Below are 26,031 nucleotides of genomic sequence, written 5' to 3' on the forward strand. Positions count from 1 at the left end.
GTCTTGTTTTTCCCCAGAAGCATGTGAGTGTTGACTTGTGTGTTTGTCACAGACAAACAGGCTGTGAAAGGGGGCGCTCTTCTGCTCAGTTCCTGCTCTGTGTTTTTATTTAATTTAAAAGCGTATCTGGGCCCTGTATTTAGCTTCTGTCTCAAGTTCAAGCTCTCGCCTTTTGCAGCATATTTACCTTCATGATTTGCTCCTTTAAAAGTCTGCGTTCCTGTGATTGGCCAACTTGTGGAAGCCAGCCAAGGGGCAGTTGTTATGAGCAGCACTACTTGTACACAGAGGGTGCCCCCAAACTAAAGGGTCATCAGCTGTTTGTCGCTGAAACAGCCTGTGGAGTCTCACTTCGAGGTTTTTCTGCTGGGATCCTGAACCTTTCATTGTCTGGGACCAGAAATTTGGGTTAATACTTTCACAGTGTGAGACACATCTTTGGGAATGAATACACAGCCGCAGTGGCAGTGGCTGTGTATTCAGATGTTGAGATGTTGTGAAACATCAAAATCTCCCACGAGTGTCTGCAGCACCCTGTTGAATCCGAGCAGAACTGTGGGGGCTGTTTAAAGAGTGTAACTAATGAAGTGGCATGTGAATGTATGATAAAAACGATAGGTCCCCTTAAAAGGAGGCAGGGAAGGTTGTTGCAAAGCTGCTTTTTCACGTTGATTATGGGAAATGTTGTGGTTTCCTTGTGCTGCCTTCAGGTGTTGTTGGAATTATGCCGAAATTTCCCTTCATATCCAGCAGATCCGCACACAGGAAAAGCATGTTCGTGATTTAAAAGTTATAATTTAATTATTTAAAACAACAACAACAACAACAACAACACCTGAATGTGTCTTTTTAAAAGTTACACACAGTGATTGAAGACTGAATCTTCTGAAATCATTCCTTCTAATGTTTTTCAAAAAGGTCAGAAAGAAAATCCAAAGAAACAGCTCAGTTTATTTATGTTATTGTATTTGAAGCAATATTTCATCGTTTAATTAAATTGGACTGGAACTTTATCACATTATGGTCTTTCCGACAAGTGTTTGGTAAATCAGAATTCCGAGTTTACAGTTTGCTCCTGAAGGCAGCCTAACTTGATCCTGAACAGAAGCAACAGCAGCTGTTGTTCAGGTCAGAGAACTTCCGCGTGTCCACCTGATTGCAGGTAATGCTCAGGAGTAATCCGTGCGTGTTTGCAGATGTTTCAGAGAGCAGCTCAGCCTCGAGATGATTGTTAGTCGATGTTTTTGATCTAATGCGCAGATGTATTTCCGGTTAGTTTATCGAGATTTGTTCGCGCGATTCTTATCTTAAAAATAAATAAATAAATAAAACAAAGAAAAACGTTGAAAAGCTCTCGTGTAGACATAACTGCGATTTCAAAAGTCTGATATTTAGCGTCGAACTAAAAAACAAACAGCCGTTTTATTTTCCGGTAACCGCACTTCCTTATCACGCAGTGAGAAACTCCGAACCAGAATCCGCGTTAAATTCGGGGACTTTTGTTTAACAAAAGATTTTATAGCAACGTTTGAAAGTTTGATGAGTGACCAGTGGATACATGTTATCATCTTAAAATGTCAAACAAAGAGGAAGAAGCGCGCTGAGCAGCAGCCATAAGCTCATATTTCATTTGATTATTAGTTTGCTATCATTCCCGTGTTGACTGTAATACTGGTGATAATGTAAGACGCGCGTCCTTACACGTGTTGTCTTTGCTCTTCAGCTCCTCAGTCGCCCTTCAGCTGCTTCAGCTGAATCATTAAAGCGAGACTTCCAGTCAATCAATTAAAACAGGTTATTAATGATTTCAAAGTCTTTCGGGTTTTCGTAAATACCTCTTTTCACCGACATCAACTTTAAAGCAGGAAGTTAACTTTCTCTGTGTTTGTTATCGATATTTGATACCAGCATCATAAACCTGAAAACTGTGTTTTTGGTGGCCCCCATTTGGCCACCCCTGAATGTGGAGCTCTTTTAGATTCTTAAAATGTCATAAAGGCAAAATTCAGAGAATTATTGCTAAACCAGAATCATTTTCTCCTGTAAGTCTGTCTGAAGAACATCTGGAAGCTAAAGTCGATCAGCTGCTGCAAATTCCCTTCTCCTCCCTAATACTCAAACACTGTTGGCCCCTCCCTCATTGTTTGCACTTGTGGTTTTTCCAGAATTTTCCCTCTGAGCTTCTGTGACCTCTGACCTTTATCATGGCATCCACATCTATCACCACCATCGGGGGAGTGATGGTCGTGACTCAGGTCATTCCCAAGGATGACGGCTCCATCCAGCTCCAGAATGCCAGCAGCTCCACTGCACCGGCCCCTCCCCCTGTGAAAAAGACCACACCCATCCCAGTCAAGATGGACGACATAACCGTCGCCTTCATGCGGGGACAGCCGCACGCTCTCGGGGTGAGCGTCTGGACTCTGACCATCATATTCATCGCAACAAAGCACAGACACAAACACGTTTTCACAGTCAGAGCGACTTACACGTCATGATGATGTCATCACCTCTGACCAACCAGAATAAACTTTCCTGACAGTTTTTAGCTGTTCTTCAGTTTCAGAGTAATAGGAGGCTCACTAAGTCATGTGATCAGAATGGCTTATGGTAAATCTACGTAATTCAGTTAAATAAAGCTTTGGCTTTATTTAACTTTAAATCGTTAAAGGTAGGTTGAGCTAAAGGAAGACGCACATAGATCAGATTTTATTGTAATAATAAAGGTTTAATGAAGCTGCCAGAAGGCGTCTGTGACCTGTGACTCCACAGGCTGCTCTCAGCCTGCACACAGGTCATCTTTGATGCTGTTTTTCAGTTTGGTGGTGTTTTAACAAGAACTTTAAAATCTGCATTATTTTTCATCTTTGCTCATGTTGCGTCTCCGTCTGTGTCCTCAGGTCGTTCAGATCATGATCGGGCTGCTGTGCATCCTGTTCAGTCTGACCGCCATCTCCTCGTGGGCCATGATCGCCTACTCTCCATTCGCCCTCGGCGCCGCTGTACGTACACACAAACATGATTAATAATCTTCAGGTAAAGCCTCACAGGGGTCATGTGTCGTCTAACCACGCCTCTCTGCTGTCGTGCAGTTTGTCGTCTCCGGCTCGGTGGCCGTGGCGGCAGGGAGACGCACTTCCATCTCACTGGTGAGTTTTAGAGAAACCAGAAAGAGGATGTGTGAGTGACAGGTCAGCAAACTCAGACCTGCTGATTACAGCTGAATGACAAACTAATGAAATACCAAAGCTGCAGCTCCTCCTTCTTGGACCGTCTGTTAGTGCCGTGACCTCACAGCAGCCATATTGTTGGTCAGATGATGTCATTAAAAATGGTCCATTTCAGGGACGGTTAGCTGCAGCGGTGTGATTCCTCTGGAGCTTCGGTTAAAGTCACAGACTGTGTATCAAAGATGGATGAAGCCATTGTAGTTTGTTAGCCGCTGTTAGTTTAGCCATATCTGGTGTTTGTGCAGGTTTGGGGGTCCCTGGTGTCCAACGTGATAAGCGTCCTGATTGGCCTGGCCGGTGTGGCCTACACCTGTTGGCTGCTGGCCGAATGCCCCCCCTCCGATCGCTTCTGTGACCGACAGAGCTTCATCGAGTTCAAGGACGTAGAAGGCCTGAGGAGGAAATGCAGCCAAAATGTTTATATGCTGAATGTAAGTTTATCTCTGTCTGGTCTTCAAGGCCGGACTCTCGGTGCACCTCAGATCTGGTCCCGGGGTCTTCCCTGAGCACAGGAGCAGGTTGTTCTTTGTGTGTATTTCCTGTTTCATATTTCCTGTTTCAGGTGGTTCTTTACGGGCTGCTCGGCCTCTTCCTGGTTCTCCTCGTCCTGCAGACCTGCGTCACCATCGTCGTCTGTGTTTTCTCTGGCAAAGCCATCAGGCTCCGCACACCTTCTTCTCTCAGCGTAAGACTCCTCCTACCAATAATATTAACTCCGCCTCTCAAGAAATGCTGATGTGTTCAGTCGCAAGAGAGAAAAAAAGAAAATTAGCAAAATAATAATAAGACCTGCTGAAATACATTTTTAATATCAGCTTTTCTTGCATAAAAAGATTTGATGAATCCGAAAAATATTTTCAGTCTTTGTAAACTGGGATTATTATTATTTCCTCCTGCTTTAAATATATTTTTTCTTATCCTGTCTTCCTTCTCTCACCCCAAACAAACACAGCAGATGGCCCCGCCCCTCCCTGAGCCTGGTTCTGCTGGAGGTTTCTTCCTGTTAAAAGGGAGTTTTTCCTTCCCACTGTCGCCAAAGTGCTGCTCATAGGGGGTCACATGATTGTTGGGTTTTTCTCTGTATCTATGAAGCGCCTTGAGGCGACTTTTGTTGTGATTTGGCGCTATATAAATAAAATTGAATTGAATTATCAGATAGCCAGAGATAAAACTGAAGTGCAGAGCGCTTTCACCACCCAGAAAACTTTATACAGATTACTGACACGCTGACGTGCTGGACTGTCAGGAAATGATTTATACATAGAATAAGTTTTACTTTGGTCCTTTCAACTCCCGTCTCAAACAGACCCGACTTTTATGTCGTGTGTCCGAGCCTGAAGGCATCGCCGCAGGTTCATTTCCTAAAATGAAATTCAAGTTGAAAGATTGCTATTTTGGCGCAGTAGAAGAAATCGCGTGCACATCACAGACGCTGACGTGCAACGCGAAATTCAGCAAGTGATTAAAAAATATCAAGGGCATCAAAATTGATCTCATGGTGCACAAGAAGACTGAAGGGCCGATGTTAGTGGTGCAACGGATCACGGTTGATTTAAGCAGCCCTTTGCTGCCCAATCCGACCGGGTTAAAGCTGTTACAAAAGCTGTTGGGGTGTTTGGCTGAAGACGGAGGCCGTATTCTGTTGTGCAAAACAAGGGGTTTAAACTAGTCAACGCGTTAGTTAATGCATTGACGCCGTGCAGCCCCATGCACGGGCGATCTGCGGTAACTAGTTAACGGAGATTTGCCGCATTAATGCAGTTATGGCATTAACGTCATTTTAACTAGATTTATGCTGACAGCACTAGTTTAAACTATGATGAGCGTGCTTGAGCCACGCTATGATATCCCGTCGCACGTCCGCTTCAGTGAGAAGATCCTTCCAAGCATGCATGAGCAGGAAAAGTTTAGTTATGGCTGAGCTGTCCCAGGCATCTTCTGTTGCCCTAACTACAAATGGGTGGAGCTCCAGGGCAACGGAAAGCTACGTGACCGCTCATTATATCAGAGCGGAGTGGTAGATACAAAGCCCTGCACTGCCCTATACTGCATCTTAATTTGTTTTTATATAATTGCGCGGAATGAGTCTTGAGTTGAATGTTTTTTAATAGGCAAAAAATACTTAAATAAGTAAATAGTGAGTTAAATTTTTGTCTTCTTTTTTTTTCTTCTGCTGATCCGAAAATTGATCCGATCCGCGACGAAGAAAAAACGCGATCTGATCCGAACCGTGAGACTTTTGATCCGTTGCACCACTAGCCGACAAATTGAAATGTTTCGGTTTGATGTCTGATCACCAAAAATGTGTAACTACGCCTCCTGCAGTGACGGAGGAATGGAACGGTCCATTATTCACACCTAAAGGATTCGAAACCTGAAATATTCAGCTTATTAACTCATTGAATCCCTTTAACTGAAAATGATCTGTGATTGGTTAATGAGGCTTTTGCAGGTTTAAGAGAGAAATAAAATCATGAAAACATAAAATATCAAAAATTATAGTCAAACATTTACAAGGGAAAAAAAACTTTATTCTCAGGTATGAAGCATTTTAAATGTTTGTTTTTGAGAACATTTCCAGAACAGCCGATGTTGATGTCGTCTGACCTTTGACCCGCAGGCGGAGTCTGATGATCGCAGAGGTCTGCTGCCGCCCTACTCGCCCTGAGAGGAGGAATCATCTGAGAGCACTTCAGATGCTGCAGGAGTCTGACTCCGTCTGTCTTTTCTTGCTTTTTTTTACTGAGGTGTCACTGGCAACTGTTGCACAGCATTCTGGGTAATTTAGGGGGAAATCTGCCATGTTAGTGTAATCAAACCGTAATCATCATTATTACTGACAGTCATTTCAAATCACACTCTTGTATTGTAACGTTAACACTACAATAAATTGTTTTTATGCAATTATAATGCAACAGAGCTGCATTATAGTTGCACTTTTTAAAGGGAGGCTGGAAACCCAGTCAAAGTCATGTTTGAATGTGAGGCAGCTGAGCCTCCACAGCCTCCTAGTCTCTGATTTCTCTGCATCATCTAAGAATTAAACACCTGTCACTTACAGTATTTGCACTGAATACATTTTCTGTCTTTCAAACTGCAAAAAACCTTCAGAATGTCAGTAACAGGATTAATTGTCTCCAGCTGTTTTAGAGCCAAATAACAAGAAGAGAAATGGACTGATTCTTATAAAGTGTTCTACTCTCCCGGAGTACTCAAAGCGCTCTATACAACATGCCACATTCACCCAGTCACACCCATCCTCACAAGCACTGACTCTAAACTGAGTGCTATCTAACAACATTCACACACACAGTCAAACTTCAATGGATGCATCAGAGAGCAACTTGGGATTAGTATCTTGCCCAAGGATACCTGGAGGTATCGAACCTCAACCTTCCGATCAGTAGGTGACCAGCTCTACCTCCTGAGTTAAAGCCACCCCGAAAAAAATGCTCTCAATAAAAAAGTTTCCCCGATATACCTTTTCCATTTTCTGACAAAAGTTTCAATGACAGGATTTCATAAACAACGAAGGTATACTCACAGTGTGTTAAAAGCCAGGGAATAAAAATGTGTCTTTAGTAGTGATTTAAAGTGATCACGTGTTTGTGCCGATCTAATATTTAAGGGGAGACTATTCCAAAGTCTGGGACGTGCCACAGAAGGCTCCATCGCATTTGAGATTAGTCCGTGGGATGGACAGCATTAATTTTGAGCTACACATCGGGCTTTTTCCTGGAACAGAAACAGAAAGGAGCTCAGACAGGTAGGAAGGGGCTCGGGCGTTAAAAACAAAAAGTCAAAGTGTAAATTGGATCCTGTAGGAGACGAGAAGCCAGTGCAGAGAAGCTAAAACTGGGGTTATACGTAGGGCTGGGTATCATCACTGATTTCTAGAATCGATTCGATCCGATTATCAAAACCCACCCCTAGTTATATGCTCTCTGTTTGGTAGTTAGCAGGCGAGCAGCTGCTAGCTATTATAATTTATTTAATCTGGCGCACACAACATTTTACTTCAATTACAAAAAAATCCCCAAAACATTAAGTTTCTGTATAATACCATGATGGGGGAAATTAATGGTTCAGGATTTTTCCATAAACAATAAAAAATACGAAGATTGAATCAGTTCGACCAAAACGAAGAAGGAAGGCTTTTATTTTGAAGTATGGAAGCGGAAGTTGGATCCGACTGAAACGACCTGCAGGAGTTAGCGAGCGCCTTCTTCTCTTTTTCAGTAGGTTTCTGCTTCTTCTGCTGTGTTTCTGAGCGAGCCTGTGTATCGGGGTTAACCCGTAATCCCTTCACTAACACATGTGCAGGTTAATGTGCAGGAAGTTGTTTTTTCCAGAGCGTTTTACTTCCGCTAAACGAGGGTGTTAGCTAAAGTTAGTTAGCTTTGTGCACAGTTTGAGCCCAAAGTCCCAGCTGTTGACAGCTGTTCTGCTAACAGGCGGTCTGTATTTGTCTGGTTTAAACAGCTGGACTCGGCACTAAAGTTATGAAAATGAGCTGCTTAATGAACACTTGGTTGTTTGAATGAATATAATCAATAATATAACGTGTTTTCTTCTGAAATGGCTCATGTCTGCTTTTTCCCAGCGCTATGTTTTTATTCGCAAAGTACTTTTATACGTCCTTTAATAACGAACGTAAAACTGACTGAAGTTAAACATGTCTCATTCAAGACAGACCAGGCCAAGAGGGCCGCACAAATGACAACAAATATAACATTAACCGTTTCAATAAAGGTGTTTGAGTGGCTAAAAAAGACCGGATCTACAGTAAATCAGAATCACGAAGACACCTACAAAACAAGTAATATCTTTATTTTATATAAAACGCTCTCAGAAGTTATCAATATCAGATATTTAAAATACATTAAAAACACACAGAACCATCACAAATCCCTTCTTAGCACAACACCGCGATCTCGCTGCCCTTTTAAATATTTCTCTTTCTCCCTTTTCACACTTGTGCTGAGTGTGAGTCATTCCAGCATTTCTAGGCCCTGACATAGAGAAGCAATGTTGCTGTGCTGTGTGATAGTTTGGAAACATGACACTGATCCAACACCTCGGTGATCCTGCAGAAGCTTCCTGCAGGATCACCGAGGCTCTCAGGATCTGTAGATCTTCACAGTCTGATGCTTTCGTGTTTTGATGATTTACTTTTGCCACTACTTTAAAAAAGTAAAAGGAGTCCTGAATATGTTCTGACCAGCCACGTCTCCCACATAGTGATATGATCCTTCCAGTTTAATTAAAATGCACTTTCTCCGGTGAAAGATCAGCAGATCAAATATCCTGGGGATCGATGCAGTTAGTTATTGATGCGTCCATCAGGATACCGATGCTTAACTGAGTCACAGAAACAATAATGAACCAAAAACAGTTTTAGCGGAGCTGCAATGTGTTTTTCTGTGGATACATTCTGCACTGATGATATTATGAGAGATCAAAAATGCTGAAAACTTAATGAATTTAAAAAACTCTAAATTTCGTCCCATTTTATGCACTTCGTATTCTAGTATTTGGAGTATAGAGGTGAAATTGAGCAAAGATCAGCTGATTGTGAGGCGTCAGGTGTTGTTTTTGGATTTATTACATGTTTACGGTCATTTTAGCTTAAACTCTGTGTGTTATGTATTAAAATCAGTGATGGGATTAACGGCGTTACAAGTAACGGAGTTACTTTTTCAGTAACGAGTAATCTAATTACTATTCCTATCGTTACAATGCCGTTACAGTTACTAACAAGAAAACGCGGTCCGTGACTATTTTTCAACCAACAGACGGTTGAAGCTGTGTTCAGTTTACAGCAGCTTATATCAGCTGCAGGAAGTAGCTGTAAGTAATCTGGGCGCTGCAGCTTTAGGCAGCTGCGCTCCCGCGGACGGTGATCACGAGCAAAGAGGGGAAGTTTTAGGAGTGACGTGTTGTCTTGTGTAGTTACTGTTGTGGATAGTTCTGTGTTGTGTGTCAGAACAATGAGGCGGCTGCTGTCTCCAGGTAGAAACAGGAGTGACACACCTGCTGCTGTCAGACCTGCAGGTATCAGGCTGTGATGTTGTTTGCAAAACGTGTGCATATAATTTTAAAACTGTCAGTTTATGTTTGCATTTGAAGTTGTGAAATATGATTCATTAAACATGTTTGTGGTTGTTACAGTAAAAATGTCACTTTTTCTACTCGGGTTTTATGTTTTTTTGTCTGATTTGAGATCAGTTGTGTTACAGTTTGTCAAAATGAAAACATGCCTGTAGATTCAGACACGTGAGGCTGTGCTGATGAGACCAAACAAGGCAAAGGAAACAGCTTTTAAAGGTGAAATGTGGAGGAACGCAATAGTTACTTTTCAAGTAACTAATTAACTCAGTTACTAACTCAGTTACTTTTTTGAAGAAGTAACTAGTAACTATAATTAATTACTTTTTCAAAGTAACTTGCCCAACACTGATTAAAAGGGAGTGGACTGTCCTTTCAAGGCGTGTTGTGGTCACGTGTTCAGCTCCCGCAGACGGACGTGGTCGGGGTCGAGGGGTCGCCATGGATAAAGTGAGGAGGATCCTGGTGTGTGTGTGCAAAGAGCGAGCGGCTCCACGGCGAGCTCAGTTTGTTCAGGTTGGTGCAGATGTCGTCTCACACCATCTTTAGAGCAACAGAGGGGGCGCTGTTCTCATCTTTCTTCTTCTTGATGTGTGTCAGAGTGTAACGGGTCACTTCACTGACAGCGGCGAGGATGAGGTGGAGGTGAGCTGCACGCTGGAGAAAAATCAGTTCATTCTTTACAAAGGAGACAGCGGGCGAGGGGTCCCGCTGAAGGTCAGACACGCTGAGCATTCGCTCCTCTGCATCCGCACTCAGTTCAATTTAATTCGGTTGTATTCATACGGCAAGTTTCACAACAACAGCTCAGGGTTTCCTGCTGTTTCTCTCTCAGAGGCCTGCTTTCTGTCCCATCAAACACCTGTCAGCCACGGACGCAGCTGCAATCCCATTGGACATCCAACAGCGTGGAGTGGATGTGGGTGTGGCTATCCTCCTGCAGACAGCCAATCAGAGAGTGTTGCTGACACGGCGGGCAAAGGAGCTTCGCATATTTCCCAACGTCTGGGTTCCTCCAGGTTCAGCACACAGATCTGTGTTTGCACACATTATTAAACACACACACACACACACACACACACACTCGTTGTTACGGGTTTTCTTGTTTTGTAACGCTCTTCATGTATTGTGTTGATATTTAGGAGGTCACGTGGAGCTAGATGAGACGGTACATGTTTCCTTTGCTTCCCAGCATCATTTTACGTGTCGTTTAGTCAGTGCGACGACTTCTACAACAAGGCAAACGAGGTTAACACAAAGTAACTGTGTGAACTTTATTCCTGTAACGTGTGAAGCTGCTGGGTGCAGGTCTGAGAGAGCTGCACGAGGAAACTGGACTCAAACTGGAGCCGGAGCAGGTGTCTCCAACAGTGCTGGGCCTGTGGGAGGTGAGACGGTGACCCGAGTGTCTTTTAGTCACTGCCTGCTGCTCTTATTTACATCGTACGCTGTGAGGTTATATATGTCACAGCCCTCTGTGTGTTCTGTCTGACCGTCAGTCGGTGTTTCCTCCCATGCTGTCCAGAGGACTTCCTCAGAGACACCACGTAGTCGTCTACATGCTGCTGCACTCGTCTCTCACTCACCTGCAGTTACAGGTAACAGCTACGGGGGCTCGGGCTGCCTCCCCTCTCATGGTGGATGTGATTTTGGATCATTTTGGCACCTAATGAATGATTTGACATGATCTTTTGTCTACGTGATGTTGGATGATGATAAAATGGACCCAGCAGGCACAACTCGGCTGTTACTTTAATGTTTTTGTGACGTTGCCCCTCTGTCTTTAGCATTTGTCTTGTTGTGAATGATCCCCTCTGCTGTTATTTTAAAGTGAGCTGGCCTCTTGTGTGATTCCTCTCGTTGTCTGCACCCGCAGCCCTCTCTCAGGCCTTCGCCTGCTGAGGTCAGCGCGTGTCTGTGGGCGGACAGCCGGCTGGTCAGAGCCATCGTGTCTGCTGTGGACGGAGACGACGCCAGCATTCAGCTGGACGACCTGCCGAGCAGCATCAGGTATCACAGGTTTAGATGCAGAGCTGGACGCCACGAAGCTTCCAGCTCACAGAGTTTGTGCTGATGTTAATACCTGAGATGTGCTTGTGAGTCCATTAGAGCTCAGCTGCTTGTGTTATGAAGCACAGCTTGTTTTGTAGTTGTTTTCTACAGGAACAGAGAGGATGCTGTGCATCCTGTAAATTGTGTTCTTGCCTGTTATGTATGTGAGGCTTTGTGTGGCGTCCTGGCCTGACAGCTCAGAGACAAAAAAAGCATGGTGCCCTCACAAAACCTGCAGACACTGACATCAATGCAGCACAAACTGCGAGCTGGATGTGTCACGGCACGGGCATGTGCTTCTTCTCTGAGCCCTTCTGTGTCTCCAGCGTGTCGCAGGTCTCTGCAGACGGAGCTCTGACCGAGTCTTCGATGCCTCTGGCGGTCTTCACCAGTCGCGCTCCAGCCAGCGGTCCCGACGTGGAGCGGGTCAGCACCGGGACCAAGTTCGCCCTGGAGCTGTGGCTGAGGAGCCTCGATGTCCCTGACCTGTGACCCCGACCCCCTGTAAAAGCCCACCCTGCAGACATCAAGAAGGACGCACAGGGACGAGAAAAATGGTGCCGCTGTGGATCCCACTGCTGTTCTTCACTGAAACACTGCAAGTCATGTGTGTTTTACTTCAGGCCAGCAGGGGGCGGTGCAGGCCAGTGCACAGGTGGCTGTTTAACACAGGAGAGGAGGGGGTCACACAGGTGGCTGTTTAATCAGCTCATCTTTCAGTCTCATGTAAAAACAGTAAAACATATTAATGTACAAACTTTTATCAGGTGTCACTCTGAAGGTGCTCGTGTTCGCAGCGTCACATTTCTGTAGAAATGATATAATAAACCCGTATTTTTGGTTGTGGCGTCTCCTCAGAGACGTCCGAGAAGACGAGTTTTCCAAAATCCTGTTTCGGAGTACGACGTCCTGGACTTATTATCTGGAACGATCATGTCATTCAAATGAAAATCTGTTTCCTTTTCACATAAATTCGATTTTTAGTAGTTTGCACTGCACAGCATACCTCATCACGGGCAGAGGAAGCTCGTGGACTGTGGAAACGTAAAAACTGGATGTTTGCTTAGTTTGTTTTTTGACACTGCAATAAATATTCTGTCCTGAACTCTTCTGGTTATATTTATTTCTTGTTTTAATATTTAGCTTTTCAGAGCCGGCCTCTCTGCTCTTTCACTCACTGTCAGTCCTCGTGCCTGAGCAGTTACAGACCAGTGTTTTGTCTTTGTTGAACCACGCTGACCTCATTCAAGGATAAAACAGGAGCCAACGCATGGAAACCAGTGTTGTGACAACTAAGCAAAGAACAGAGTCGGAGAATATCTGATCTGAAATTATTGACACGTAAAATTCTATATTTCCATTCAGATTGAACGTAGACGTTTTAACTGAACGATTTACATTTATATACTATTTTAATTTGTGACTATATCAGTAAAGTTTGGGGGAAATCGAAGAGTTAAAACTGCGTCCCTCCAACCATCTTCTGCAGTTAATTACCGTTTCTAAGGCAGACGTGCAGAGTTTCAGCTCTTTTTCATGAATCATATCTTCTTCCTGTCGCACAGGATGGAAACCTGACAGCCTCTCTGTTTGGCTTTCTGTTGTTTCCATCAGCTTCAAAGCAAAACAAGCAGGTAGACAATATGAAGGAGGAACCCGAATAAGACTGAGGGAGTACAACAGACTAAAGAGACTGCAGAGAGAATGAGGCCCAGGTGAACACGATCAAGACAGTGACAAGAGCTGACTTCCTGTTTCAAAAAGAAGCCCCACCTGCTCTCCAAACCTTCTGTTTGTGAGGGGCAGCCAATCAGAAGGAAGTTGGTTTATAAGGAGACCTCAAGTTCACATGGAAGGTGAACTGAGATCAACTCAAGTCCTGCTGTTGGATGATAATTTTTTTTTTTTTAAACTGAATCTTGCATATTTATTCTAGTAGAGCCCAAGACGTTAAGTAAAGAGGTGAGAATCAAGTAAAGCTGCTTTAAAATGCTTTTATGAATCTTGAGAATAAGTGACTTCCTGTGTGCGCTGTGAACACGCGGCGCTGTACAGGTGTACTAAGCACGATGTTTGTGACCTGGCTCAGTTTCAGATAACCAGCTGTGGTTGCGGTGGTTGGCCACACCTTTAACCAACGAAACCAGGAATGACATCAGTTTGGATCAGAAGTGTTATCACTTCCCTCCCAGGGTGGAGCCTTTCCATCCACAGTGCCTGGGGTGCACCACCCTCCCACTCTGTATTTCACTACTTTCATATGTTTTGCAGGAGACGCCGCTGTCACACATGACTCTGTGACTCCGCAGCCCTGTCTAACCTGGACCGGTCTCACTGGGATTCAATAGTCCTGACCTACATTTTGTTTTTAAAAAAGCTCCAGAGTAAAATTTCACACTGCTGCCAAGAAAGAGCTGCGCCTGAGCCAGATTTGGGGACACCCACGTGTGATTTCAAGCCGGGCTACAGACCAACTTATGTTTATATCTTTTCCTTAAAGTGTCCCAGTGCGCGGTACAGGTGCATCGCTTATTCATGCAGTAATAAGAGCAACCACCGGCCTCTGTGTGGTGTTGTAATGGAGACAATGGCATGACAGCACGATCTCAAACAAATGGCAACCTGTGATACTCCCAGCTCCTGTCCCACAGGAGAACAGCAGGGATGGTGGGTGTGGAAAGTCATGGAGAAAGTTCAATTCTGATCAGACACAGAAGCAGAGCCGAGAGGAGGCCGGAGAGAGTAAGACCGCACACAGCGTCGCTCAGCATGTGTCGAATCTCATTAGTCTGCTTAAATAATGACCTTGAATCCAACAGGGAAGTCTGAAAAACTGTTACAAAGCCCAGCTTCATAGGAAGAATAAACCCGAAGTGTTCCAGGTTCATTCCATGTAAAATCAATCAAACTTGGGTAAACTTTGAGGAGACATCGTGTGGCCTCGGTGGCTGCTTAATCAAGTTGTGTCATATTTGATGGCTCCTGGTCATAAATCCCTCGATTTTCCTCTTTTAACAAAGCTCACAGCTGTGCAACAGCAACATTGATGGTCACGTGTTCAATAAGAGTTTGTCTGAGGATGAACTGATTTCTGAGCAGCACTGAACACACCATAAGAAAGTTTGGTTATAAGTCAGAAGCTGAACCAGTCTAGACCTGGATGAGCCGTCACTGTGAAACTGTTCAAAGTGTGAAGGTGACATTTTTCATGGCTTCAGTAAATAAAAAACATCAGCTGATTCTGGCGGTCAGGTGACAGGACAACACGACAGGATGTTCCTGGCAGAATATTTTGTATTTTACAAGAAGTTATTTTTAGCACTTAAATCCACCGAAATCATTTCGATTCATAGTTTTTTATTGTTTTCCATTTTGAATAAAGCATCATTGTTCCATACGCCAGAGAGCATCAAGTTCAACAGTGCGAGGCGTTCAGGTGCATCACTGCAGAATCGGAAATCATTGAAGTGATAAAGAAGAAAAATAAAACAGGAAATGCTGATGAGAACAATCATATGTGGCTGTATGTGTGTTCATGCTCCCTCCTACATGCGTGGCACATAAAAGCTCCTAAAAATCTGCAGAAACACAAAGATGATGGATTTTTAAAATCACACCACTTAGGCTGCGTTCACACTGCAGGCGAAAGCGCATCAAATCCGATTTTTTTGACCCTCTGCGACCATCTATCCGATCATGCTATGACAGTGTGAACGGCACAAATCCGATATTTTCAAATCTGATCTGGGTCACTTTCGTATGTGGTGCTGAATCCGATACATATCTGATGTTTCAGAAAGCGACTGCTGTTTGATGGTCATGTCGCATTAAATCCGTCTTTTACGTCACTGACACAAGACAGACGCCAATTATCAGCGCCGGAGAAGACATCGCGAACGCTTCCTGTCCATCCCGTGAAACTGCTGGGAAGACAACGTTGGAGAAACGTGAACATTTTCTTTGTACTACATAATCTGCAGATTCTGACAGAAATCTGCAGCTATCCTTTGAAGCAGCGCTCCTCTAAAACAGCAATAAGGATCATTATTTTGTTATTTACATCATTATGTAAATAACAAAATAACTTAAAGCAAAAATTGGGAAACGTGAAGTCCGAAGTCTTTATATTAAGGCCATCGGTCAAACATACTGTTGCTCTGGGTCTAAACAGAGCGCGTTGTGTGTGGCGTCTTCTTTTGCGCATGCGGCCGCTTTGAGCGTTCACACTAGAGCGCGTTTGCTGTCGCATTTTATTTGTAGTGTGAACGAGCAGACAAAAAAATCGGATTTGATCAAAAAATCGGAATTAAGCATCAAGACCTGCAGAGTGAACGTAGCCTTGTAGATATCTGTATATGATTACTCCACATTAACCCAACATCACTACATCTTCTCGTCCACCGAAATCTTTTGTGTTATTTCTTATAATAAGGAACACTAATAGCTTTATTTATAGCTAGCTGTTTTTAACATTTAGATGAAAAGGATTTGTCCTACACACTCGTTCATAGTTTGGTACTTGAAAGGTAAAGGGCGACTTTTGGCTGCTCAATAAACTGAATGTGACTTTTTGAAAAGAGAAAATAATTCGATTGTGTAACAAAGTTCCTGCCCTGACGTCAGCATCCATAGGGAGGTTTGTGGAAAGGCAGACACTCCCGAGCTGTCCGAGCTCGGGCTGTTGTGTTCCTGAGGTGAATAAAAAGTAAAAGTCAACAGAACGGCCGAGCCCTGTCGCGGTCATACGAGCTTCCTTTCAAAGCATTCGCTCAGGTGAGTCAGGCAGATGAATACCTATCAGCCTGTCAGTCATCATGAAACCCGAGCCCTCAAGCACATTACACATGTGTTATATCTAAGGGCGTTTATAGCACTGATTACAGAGGGCCTGACATGTTTCCTGTTATGAGATGTTAAAGCTGGATTTGGATTTAGAGTCCAGATTTGCCCGAACGACCCACCCAGCAAACATTTCCACCCTGACCAACGTCAGCTGAGGTCGTCTCTCAGCATCGTCTCGGTTTAAAAACAGCTCTGAAATAAAAGTTGTGCTGCTGTCAGAGAACCAATTCTGCCATTGGCAGGACTGTTTGTTCAAATGCTGTTTTATATTTTTTATTGATGGCTGATGTTTATGGCACTTACATATGTCAGAAATATGTTAGTATTTAAAAGTAGAATGGGAGGCAGAGCCTTCAGTTTTCAGGCCCCTCTTCTGTGGAACCAGCTTCCAGTTTGGATTCAGGAGACAGACACTATCTCTACTTTCAAGATTAGGCTTCAAACTTTCCTTTTTGCTAAAGCATATAGTTAGGGCTGGACCAGGTGACCCTGAATCCTCCCTTAGTTATGCTGCAATAGATGTAGGCTGCCGGGGATTCCCATGATGCACTGGGTGTTTCTTCTTCACTCACTATGTGTTCACAGACCTCTCTGCACTGAATCATATCTGTTATTAACCTCTGTCTCTCTTCCACAGCATGTCTTTATCCTGTCTTCCTTCTCTCACCCCAACCAATCACAGCAGATGGCCCCGCCCCTCCCTGAGCCTGGTTCTGCCGGAGGTTTCTTCCTGTTAAAAGAGAGTTTTTCCTTCCCACTGTCGCCAAAGTGCTGCTCATAGGGGATCATATAATTGTTGGGTTTTTCTCTGTATGTATTATTGTAGGATCTACCTTACAATATAAAGCTCCTTGAGGCGACTGTTGTTGTGATTTGGCGCTGTGTACATAAAATTGAATTGAACTGAAGGCTTCATCTGTAACGTGGTACCTTCTACATTTAGATGAATATAAGATATTGATGCTGTGGAAACGATGCGTTAAAGTTAAACAAAGACAAATTTGTAACAAGATAAATACACATGATGACAAACAACGATACAATAAACTTTTGCAGATTTGTTTATTCAGATAAAATATAAAAGATTTTAAAAAAGCCCAGAGAAATGGAAACCTAAAACGAGTGAGCGTGTTTCTCTTTGCTGGTAACGGTTGCTGTGATGCTGACTCAGTTCAGAGCCCATCCCAGCCTCTTTATGTTGATATCGGCTTTATCACTCCTGCTAAACGCTCCCAAGTTCATACATTCCTCCGCAGCTCCGCCCGCTCCACGCCCGCATTCTCTTTCTGTCTTTGTGACCGAGCTGCTTTGTTGGAAAGAATAAACTTAGACTTTGGTTTGAAAAGATGAATCAAACCTGCAACAATGAGGATTTGCTTTCAGGCCACGATTGTCCTGCTGCAAACATAACAAACAAAAAAAGTGGGACATTGGAGCCGCTGCCAAACCAACACACGCAATAAAAGTACAAATAATAGCAAAGTTATTACCAGGAAAGAAAAACAGTGGGAAAAAGAAGCACGAACATTTTTCAAAAACCCTCAATAGTCTTAAAAATAACACGAAGAATTGATTTAGGTGTAAAAAGAAGAGTACCATGGGACACAAGTGGAAACAGCTTCATATCATGTGAACTGTCAGTGTCACTGGCAGCTATAGAAACAGTGAAAACATGGAGCATATATAATTACAGGCACAACAGTGTGTTTGTATAGAAAACCACGTTTTGTATTCTGTAGCTTTTTATATCAATAATTATATAATTAAATGGCTGCTGAGTAGGTGAGACATTAATTCTCCAACAGTAAGGAGGGAAAATACATGTATGAAATGTTTAAAGTGTATTTATGCACTGGAACTGCACCTCAGCAGCCACTTCATTAGGTACACCTGGAAACGTTCCTGGAAACCAGATTTTGGTCCATGTCGATGTGACATCATCGTACAGCTTCCTCCACATCTCAAAGGCGCTCAGTGGGACTGAGATCTGTGACTGTGGACGTCATCTGGGCACCGTGAATTCATCGTCATGTTCAAGAAACCAGTTTGAGACGATCTGAGCTGTGTGACACGAGCAGCCAATCAGAAGATGGTGAATGTGGTCATAAAGGTTTGGACACGGTCAGTGACAAGACTCGGGTCGGCATGGAGTTGAAACGATGCTCGGTCGGTACCAAGGGGCCCAAAGTGTGCCCAGAAAATATCCCCCAGTCCATCACACCACCGGCAGCGTGAACCGTTAATACGGCAGGGCGGATCCATGCGTTCATGCTGTTTACACCCAGTTCTGATCCTACGGACTCGGTAGATCAGTGTTTTTGTTTTTGGTGAGTGTTTGTGAGCTGTAGCTTCTGTTTCCTGTTCTTAGCTGACAGAAGGGGCCCCCGGTGTGGGCTGCTGAAGCCCATCTGCTTCGAGCTTCGACGTGTGGACGCTGGAGAGACTGTTGCTTTTATCAGCTGAGAGGTGTCCATTCTCATGGACCTCTGGCGGTGTCTCCCAGCTGCTCACTGCTGTTTTCTCGCTTTTGGACCGTTCTCTGTGAACTTGGAGATGGTGGTGTGGCAACATCCCAGCACATCTCCTTTTTCTGAAATGCTCAGACCAAAGTCACTTAAATCACTTCAGCCTGGCTTGAGCATGTCCAGATGTGTGAACGCACTGAGTTGGAGCCATGTGATTGGCTGATTAGATATTTGGATGAGCCTAACTGGTGTACCTAATGCAATGGCAAGTGAGGGTACATCCCGTCGCAAAAAATGACAAAAGATAAAGAATAAGAAGAGAAATAAAAGGTAATCTAGCCTAACGATAGTCACAACATCAACTTAGGAATTAAAACTAATGTGAAATGATTTTGATTTGTAAGAGGAAACAAAGCCAAAGTAATACTGGTCAAATAGGAACGTAAATATGGAAGATTTTTCTAAAGATTGCAAAATGTGACAGACTGGAAGGAATGGAAATCAGATACATGTAAAATTTGTGTTATAATTGTGACAACATAATAAAAATATGATAACAAAAGTAAAATATAAATGCGCCTAAATCCACCGATCAGTGCAACTGCGTTTCTGATTTTTCTGTTTTGTTTCCCTTTAAATAAAATTGTATTTTCTGCTTTTTGTTGAGACCTTTAAAAAAAACAGCAAAGCAACAACAACAGTTTTTGTTCAGAGAATAAATTAATGTTCATGACATTAAAACAGTAATTATGACAGATGTTTGTAAAAAAGACTGAGAGATACAAAGTAAACGTGTTGCGTTGGTCTGATCCTCGATGAGTGGGCGTCTAGCTCGGCCGCTCGGTCTGCTCCTGGAAAAGACGAACGACGGGATGAGCATCGAGATTATTTAAGCAGCACTCGTTCCTCACTTATTCACCAATAACACAACAACTGTGGGCGGAAGCAGTGAATATTATCTTAGTTATTGATTTTGGAAAGTGACAATAAGTGTCATAAATCCTGCACCGTCATCGGGGTCATAAAGGGGGAAAAGGTGGAGAATGTAAACTGTGACCGGCAGGAATGATTTACAGACGTATGAAAAGGCGTCACTTTACCCAGCGCTGATAACAAAAGCTAAAGTATTTTAGTGGCTGGGTTTTTAAAATATTTACTAAAACCAATATTCACTCAGCCCTTGTTTGTCCAACTCCTTTCAGTCATAGTCACTTTATTAAATTATGGGAAGGTTCGACCTGGATTTTTTACATTTCCAGTTTAAACTTCAGTTGACTGTGACTATCCCAGTCCACAATCTGCAGTTTCTCTAACGTCCACTAGAGGTGCCAGCAGTGAGTCAGTCTGTTTAGTGCGTGATACAAAATGTATGGAAGCCCGTTTCCGCCACTAAATAAAAACAAAAAAGCTAGTATCCATAACTCGACATTTCGAGAAATATAACTCAAAATTTCGAGTTAGCTCTGCCAATCAAAAATATACGTTAATGAGGTCGCTTTCTTGTTACCCGGAAGCATATGGCGCAGAGGAGCGCGCACTCAAAAACGGATCCCAACAAATTGGCGCTTTGGCGAGTACGTTTGCTGATAGTAACACCATGTGATTCAGCTAATAACACGGGGATTTCATCATTTGAAGCCAGGCTGAAAACACTCAGCAATCTGTGCATTCACGACTGGATGTATTACCGGTAGCTTAGCTGTAGCATTTGTAGCTGAGGGCTTCAGCTTCCGGGTAACAAGGAAATGACGTCATTCACGTAGATTACTGATTGGCAGCGCTAACTCGAAATTTCGAGTTGCTTTTCTCAAAATTTTGAGTTAATAAATCGAAATTTTGAGTTAATATGTCGAAATTTCGAGAAAGTAACTCGAAATTTTGAGTTATGGATCCTTTTTTTTAGTGGCGGAAACGGGCTTCCATAAAAATGTCTCTATCGCTAATATCCTAAACCTAACATCTGTCCAGCAGCTCGAGAAGACGTTTACAGGTTAACATAGCCTGCGTAGCACGAGCCGATAACTCCACCTTCTCTCTCTGATGGACGGGCCGATCGATGATGTCACATGTGTGTCCGCTGTCTCAGGTCATTGTGTGCTAAATAAGGTCTGTAGTTAACAGGTTAGAGACCTTTAGATACCGGGACCTAAAGTTGGAACATGTGACGTGTCCCTGAGGTGTGATTGTTACGGAGTACAGCATGGTGAGAATCCCCACTAAGCTTTTGGGTTGGCATTACTTTAGACTTTTTTTGTATTAATTGCATGCTTTGGCGTTTCTTTGTGTTTGGTGTGAGGTGTGGGCCACACCCACGTGGGAGTGCAGACTCTACTCTAGTCCAGCTGCCAGCTGTTTGGAGTTGAGTACAGGGAGCAGCTGATTGGGGAGGACTGGAGCCCTTCTCTATGAAGGGGAGAGGAAACAGGAAGTGGGGGTTGTTGTTGTCTTTTAGTAGGACACTGGTGCAGCAGGGAAGCCTCAAAGATTCCAGGATGAAGTTTGCACATTTTAATGGAAACGATCCCTGAAAGAACCCTGACCGCGGTGGCTTTGGGCCTTGGATTCCTGGCCAGAGTTGTGTCTTCAGCCAGTAGTTTGACCAGGAGAAAGAAAAAATAAATCTTGCGTACCCCATTGCAGTGTGCGTGTGGTGGTTCCTTACTGGTCAATGTTAGAGCTACTACTTCCTCGTATGGAGGCCATTTTGGGCCTTACGTAACATGATGACAGATGTTGATGTATGGTGATGCAGTTTGTTAATGTTTCAAAAATGATGAAATGTGTTCATTCATGTGTTTAATGTCACTGAACGTGGAGGAACTTGTACACAGATTATTTTCTGCATGAGCCTGTCGGGTCTTTGCTCAGGGATCCAGGATGATGCTAACTTCTGAGCTGGCCCACGAAAAACCAGTGACAAATATCCAATGTGAGGACACAGTGTGACATGTCCTCACGAGCATCAGGGGCGAACAGGCGGGTGGCCTCTGAGGACTTCCGAGAGGTTACTGTGGCCCTCTTTGTGAGCACATGATTAATTTTACGTGAACCCTTCAAATATTTGTACGTTTGGACTTACGTATTGTCTCCCATTGGTGGCTTCAAAGCGCCCGTGAGTGGTGTAGAGAGGGATGTCGTCTCTGCTGTTCAGGTGGTCGTAGGGACTGAAGCCTTGGGAGCGCCCCCTGTAGCAGCAGCACCACACCAGCTGGAGAGACAAAACAATTAGCCTGACTCAGTCTGAATGTTTAAAATCCACAGTGATGATGAAAGGAGGAAGCTTATTAAACACGACATATGTTTGCTGCGTGCAAATATACATGGCCATCAGACAGAAACTTAGACTGTCTGCTGAGGGCGCTCGTGCCAATCATGTGCTCCGATCAGTGTTTGTTATTGTTGTTGCCACATAAATGCACAGAATCTGAAGTTTTCCTCAGTAATAAAGAAGCATTTCTGCTGCCACTATGGGGAGTGGCTGTTTCAGTCTCAGATTTGTGTGAATTCAGTGAACTCTGAGTCAGTATTTTATCCCCTAATGGAAAACGCTCTGACTTTGGTCCAGCTCCGGGGCAAACGCTAAATGCCGGTGTCGCGTTTCACTGCTGATCATTGCTCTGGCAGCGAAGAATAAAAGTCCTGTAGTCCTCGTCCATGAGTCAGAAGTGTGGTGTTTCTTATAATCGCTCAAACCTCGGGGGCATTTGCCTTTTTTTCTTTTCTTTCTTTTTTCTGCTGCCTCAGATTTCTCAGTCAGCAAAACAATCAGGATGTAAAGCTAAAATGTAAAGTTGGTGCTGATAAAAATCTACAGGGTGAGCAATGATTGAATTAAGCAGCAAGTCCTGAAGAACATGCAGGACTCAAATAACGAGCACGTTACTCTGGAGGAAGAATGTGCTGAGACCGCAGCAGGCTGCAGATGTCACCCGCACCTTTCAGACACGCTTTGATTACTGGGATGAAAGCTCAGCAAATTTGTGTTGATTTCTTAGTGGTTAAAAAAAGGCAACCCTGAGCTGACTGCAGTAACTCTGAAGACAAAGAGGATATTTAAAACTAGACGGAAAGAAAGCGGAGAAGTCCAAAGACCTGCTAGAAGCATGTAAGGTAATAACTGGTTTGGTCTCGGGCCCGAGGATCTGATACACTGCACAGATTGTTCAATTTGTGCTCTAATTACAACAATGTCACCATGTTGCCCAGCAACCACCGACCAACAGGATAACATTACATTTATTTAGCAATTCTTCAGATAGAAAACATTAGAGAAACATTTTATTTGAATTTCGTAACATTAATGTCTAATTTAACTTTAATGTTATGATATATGACATTTTAATGCTGGCATGTTGCCCGGCAACCACCTAACAATGAACTATAATGGCATTTATGATGGTAAATGTGACAGTGGCAGTAGATCAAATGGAAATAATAAGTCGGGTGTCATGGATACACGAAACGTCCAGATTCTGTCTGAAAAGATGAGATGCAAACTTTACTGCTGATCGGTTCCTGTTAGAGTGTAAAAAATATTATTTCAACAATACTTAAAGTTTGTACAGGCCGACGTCTTAGAGCAGCCACTGTGAGGCAGCAGTGTTGTGACCGTGGGTACCCTTTGTGAAAAGTTGGGTTGTGATTGCCGCCATTTCCCAACTCTGTGGTTCTCATGACCATTGATCAGTGGTCATGAGGATTTTCATATTAATGATCAAGGAACTGACCTCCCAGCACATTGTTCATGCAGGGCTGCCAGTTTCAGTCATTGTGCAAATGTACAGTTTATAATATTGGGGAAGGAGTCGCCTGGATGAGTGACGAAAGGTTTCTCCCACTGAAAACGTCCAGGTGAACAGAGTCAACCTTTTGGGTTTGTGTTGTGTTTGGGATTGCAGGACCAAAGTGCACCTCTGTAAAGGAAACACTTGATTCGTAGTTTACGAAAATAAATGTTGAACGACTGAATTGACTGAATTCAAATTGTGATGATGCCCTGACCTAATGAGGCCAGAAACATGATGCGGAGGATGCTTCGGGTGTGTCTGTGAGATGCAGCTTTGATAAAATGCTGCTATTTGAAACCCTAGCAGTGGCAACGCAGCGGTTACCGAATGTGGCGCAGTCCCTGAACGCACCGCGGACCAGAGGCAGTGTGTTGGTCTCCATATTTGCTGAGATGGATTGTGGGGTGTCTATAAAGATGTGATTTGACTTCCTGGAGTGAAGGTGAAATGTGTGCACTCACCAGTCCGATCAGCAGCAGGAGCAGCAGCAGCAGAACCACAGCCGCCAGGACCAGCAGAGCTATGCCCCACCCAGGAACCCCCGCACTGCTGCCGGCCGCAGACGCCGCTGTGCTCTGGGTCGTACTCGTGGATGTGCTCGGAGTTGTGGTCGACTGGTTTGTGGCCGTTCCGTTGCTCTCTGTGGAAGGGGGGGATGTCGCGGAGGAATTGGTGTTGGTGCCGTTACCGGGCGAAGCGGTTGTAGAGGTTGTGTTGTTTGCTGAAGAGCTGTTGTGCGGGGTCGTGACATTCAGAGAGGCGGTTGTCGGGTTCGTCGTCACTGCGGTGGTGTTGGTGGCACTGGGAACAGATGTACTGGTGGTGTTGGTGGCGCTGGGAACAGATGTACTGGTGGTGTTGGTGGCGCTGGGAACAGATGGACTGGTGGTGTTGAGTCCAGCAGATGTTGTTGCGTTGTTAGAAGAGGTGCTGAGGGTTGGTGTTGTGTTGGTTGAGTCTGTTCCAGAGGCCACTAATGGAACAAGAACAGTTTTAAATAAACTCAGTCAATCTTATGATGACTGTGACCGAGGCAGGAATCAAAGGTATCGATGTGGGAGTTTAATGAGGCTGCAAAGTGCCGTGTATGCTACTCCACTGCCTTCATTTCACTCTGCTCACCTCACCTGTGAGCTCAGTAAACAATCACTAGTTTTAATGAATAAAACAACATGAAATCATGCTGCAATTATAGGGAAAACGTGATCATGGAGGATGATGAACTTTAGAAGTTTTAGATAGATCTTCCCACAAGGTAAAGCGAAAAATATCTGTCTCACCGACTGTTGCAAAATAACATCCTGTGTTGCTTCCGTCAGATCACTTCTTTCACACTAACAGCTGTTAAACACCAAATAAAACAGAGATTGAGTCTGTAGCATCTTTCCCCTGACGAGGCTTCACCACCACACGTGAAGCCTCCCAAAATATCTGATGCATCTCTCACATGCTGAGGTTTGCTGATTTTTGAGGTTAAAATACTAACGATGAAGTAAATGATGAAGACAACAGACCATAGAAAGGCGCTCTGTGCTGCACTGAAACATGAGCAAGGCGAATCTCAGGGTTCGAGGCTGAGACTCACACACAAAAGAAAACCTTAGAAATCTGAATGTAACTATTTCTGGACAGTTTATCAATCAGCAGGTTAATAAATGATGGAAACAATCAGACCGAGTGAGCTCAGCTGCAGACCGTCGCTAAACTAAAGGACTATTCTTTCTCTTTTATATCTTTGACAGCTTTAGTTTCCATTGTTTAACATGTTTGTGTTCCTCTGATGCTCGATTTCTATTTTGTTTCGAGTCTGAGACGGAACAGAAAAGAGTAAAACAGAAGATCTAAAAAGGTGTAGTTTAGGTGTAGTTTTCCAACCTGAGGCGGTGAGGCTGAGAGCCAAGCAGAGCGCGAGCAGTTTCTCCATCTTTCTGCAGGAAATCCGAAAGTTTGTGACAAAGATCTCAGTGTGAGCGGCCGCCGGAGTCTGTTTCCATCCAGAGAAAGACTCCTTTATACACCCGCCTCACCTGCACACAGGTGGGGGAGAGAGAGGGGGGAGGGGCTGCGTTCCTCCGCCTCCCAACATGCCTTTGGGTTTCAGCAACAGCAGAGCTCCACTCTGTGGTCGCAGCTCAGTTTCCTGTTTCATTCTTATTTGCCTGTTTGTGCAGCTGTTTAAACCCGAGAGATAAAAACAAACCCAACGAGGAATCTGTGATCCGAGTGTGCCGACACGGAGCGCTGCAGCTTTAGGGATGGATCCATAACGTCGTAGATCAATATGGAAATAATCGCACACTCACCAGCGTCAGCAGCCCGTTAAGTGTAGATTGTACAGAAGTGTGTTTGTGCCACAGTTTTTCAGATTTGTGTCAAAGCATGCGGAAAAACTCTTCTGTTTATCTTTCAACTCATCTTTGTTTACTTTCTATGAATTTTTACCTTCTGATTAAAACAGTCGGTTTAGGAGAAACTGTCGCTCGACACAGACTGAAGGTTGCCAGGTTTCACCGGCTGGCTGAGTCGATGCTTCGGGCATGCGTGGCC

General features: G+C 43.9%; 3 protein-coding genes across 7 annotated transcripts; 2 read left to right on the plus strand and 1 right to left on the minus strand.

The window, feature by feature from the left end:
* The first annotated feature begins 1,065 nt into the window (after window positions 1-1,065).
* Window positions 1,066-6,293, plus strand: LOC146564997 (membrane-spanning 4-domains subfamily A member 4A). The gene is made up of 7 exons (XM_085292830.1): window positions 1,066-1,162; window positions 2,166-2,408; window positions 2,901-3,002; window positions 3,093-3,149; window positions 3,476-3,661; window positions 3,793-3,915; window positions 5,851-6,293. Exons 2-7 carry the CDS (start codon window positions 2,205-2,207, stop codon window positions 5,896-5,898), a joined length of 720 nt encoding a protein of 239 aa, XP_085148956.1. The 5' UTR covers window positions 1,066-1,162; window positions 2,166-2,204; the 3' UTR covers window positions 5,899-6,293.
* A 929-nt stretch (window positions 6,294-7,222) lies between these two features.
* On the plus strand, window positions 7,223-12,495 carry nudt17 (nudix (nucleoside diphosphate linked moiety X)-type motif 17). 5 transcript variants are annotated; one of them, XM_085292834.1, is made up of 9 exons: window positions 7,223-7,468; window positions 9,719-9,854; window positions 9,939-10,055; window positions 10,174-10,357; window positions 10,481-10,506; window positions 10,634-10,726; window positions 10,838-10,936; window positions 11,215-11,348; window positions 11,717-12,495. In XM_085292834.1, exons 2-9 carry the CDS (start codon window positions 9,780-9,782, stop codon window positions 11,880-11,882), a joined length of 894 nt encoding a protein of 297 aa, XP_085148960.1. In that variant the 5' UTR covers window positions 7,223-7,468; window positions 9,719-9,779; the 3' UTR covers window positions 11,883-12,495. The 5 variants fall into 5 exon arrangements, 4 of the variants coding, with proteins under 4 accessions (XP_085148960.1, XP_085148959.1, XP_085148961.1 ...); XM_085292833.1 differs by having other exon boundaries at window positions 7,383-7,468; window positions 9,742-9,854; XM_085292835.1 differs by having other exon boundaries at window positions 7,408-7,468; window positions 9,673-9,854.
* Window positions 12,496-17,298: 4,803 nt separating this feature from the next.
* LOC146564999 (uncharacterized) lies at window positions 17,299-25,451 on the minus strand. Its single transcript, XM_085290445.1, has 4 exons — window positions 25,360-25,451; window positions 23,946-24,457; window positions 21,777-21,905; window positions 17,299-19,548 (listed from the first exon to the last, which is right to left on the minus strand). Exons 1-4 carry the CDS (start codon window positions 25,406-25,408, stop codon window positions 19,525-19,527), a joined length of 714 nt encoding a protein of 237 aa, XP_085146571.1. The 5' UTR covers window positions 25,409-25,451; the 3' UTR covers window positions 17,299-19,524.
* Window positions 25,452-26,031: the final 580 nt, after the last annotated feature.

This window comes from Mchenga conophoros, linkage group LG11, assembly GCF_057382185.1.
Source record: "Mchenga conophoros isolate Kocher_MC1m ecotype Shallow Benthic linkage group LG11, M_conophoros_male_GT1.1, whole genome shotgun sequence".
NCBI classification, from domain to species: Eukaryota; Metazoa; Chordata; class Actinopteri; order Cichliformes; family Cichlidae; genus Mchenga; species Mchenga conophoros.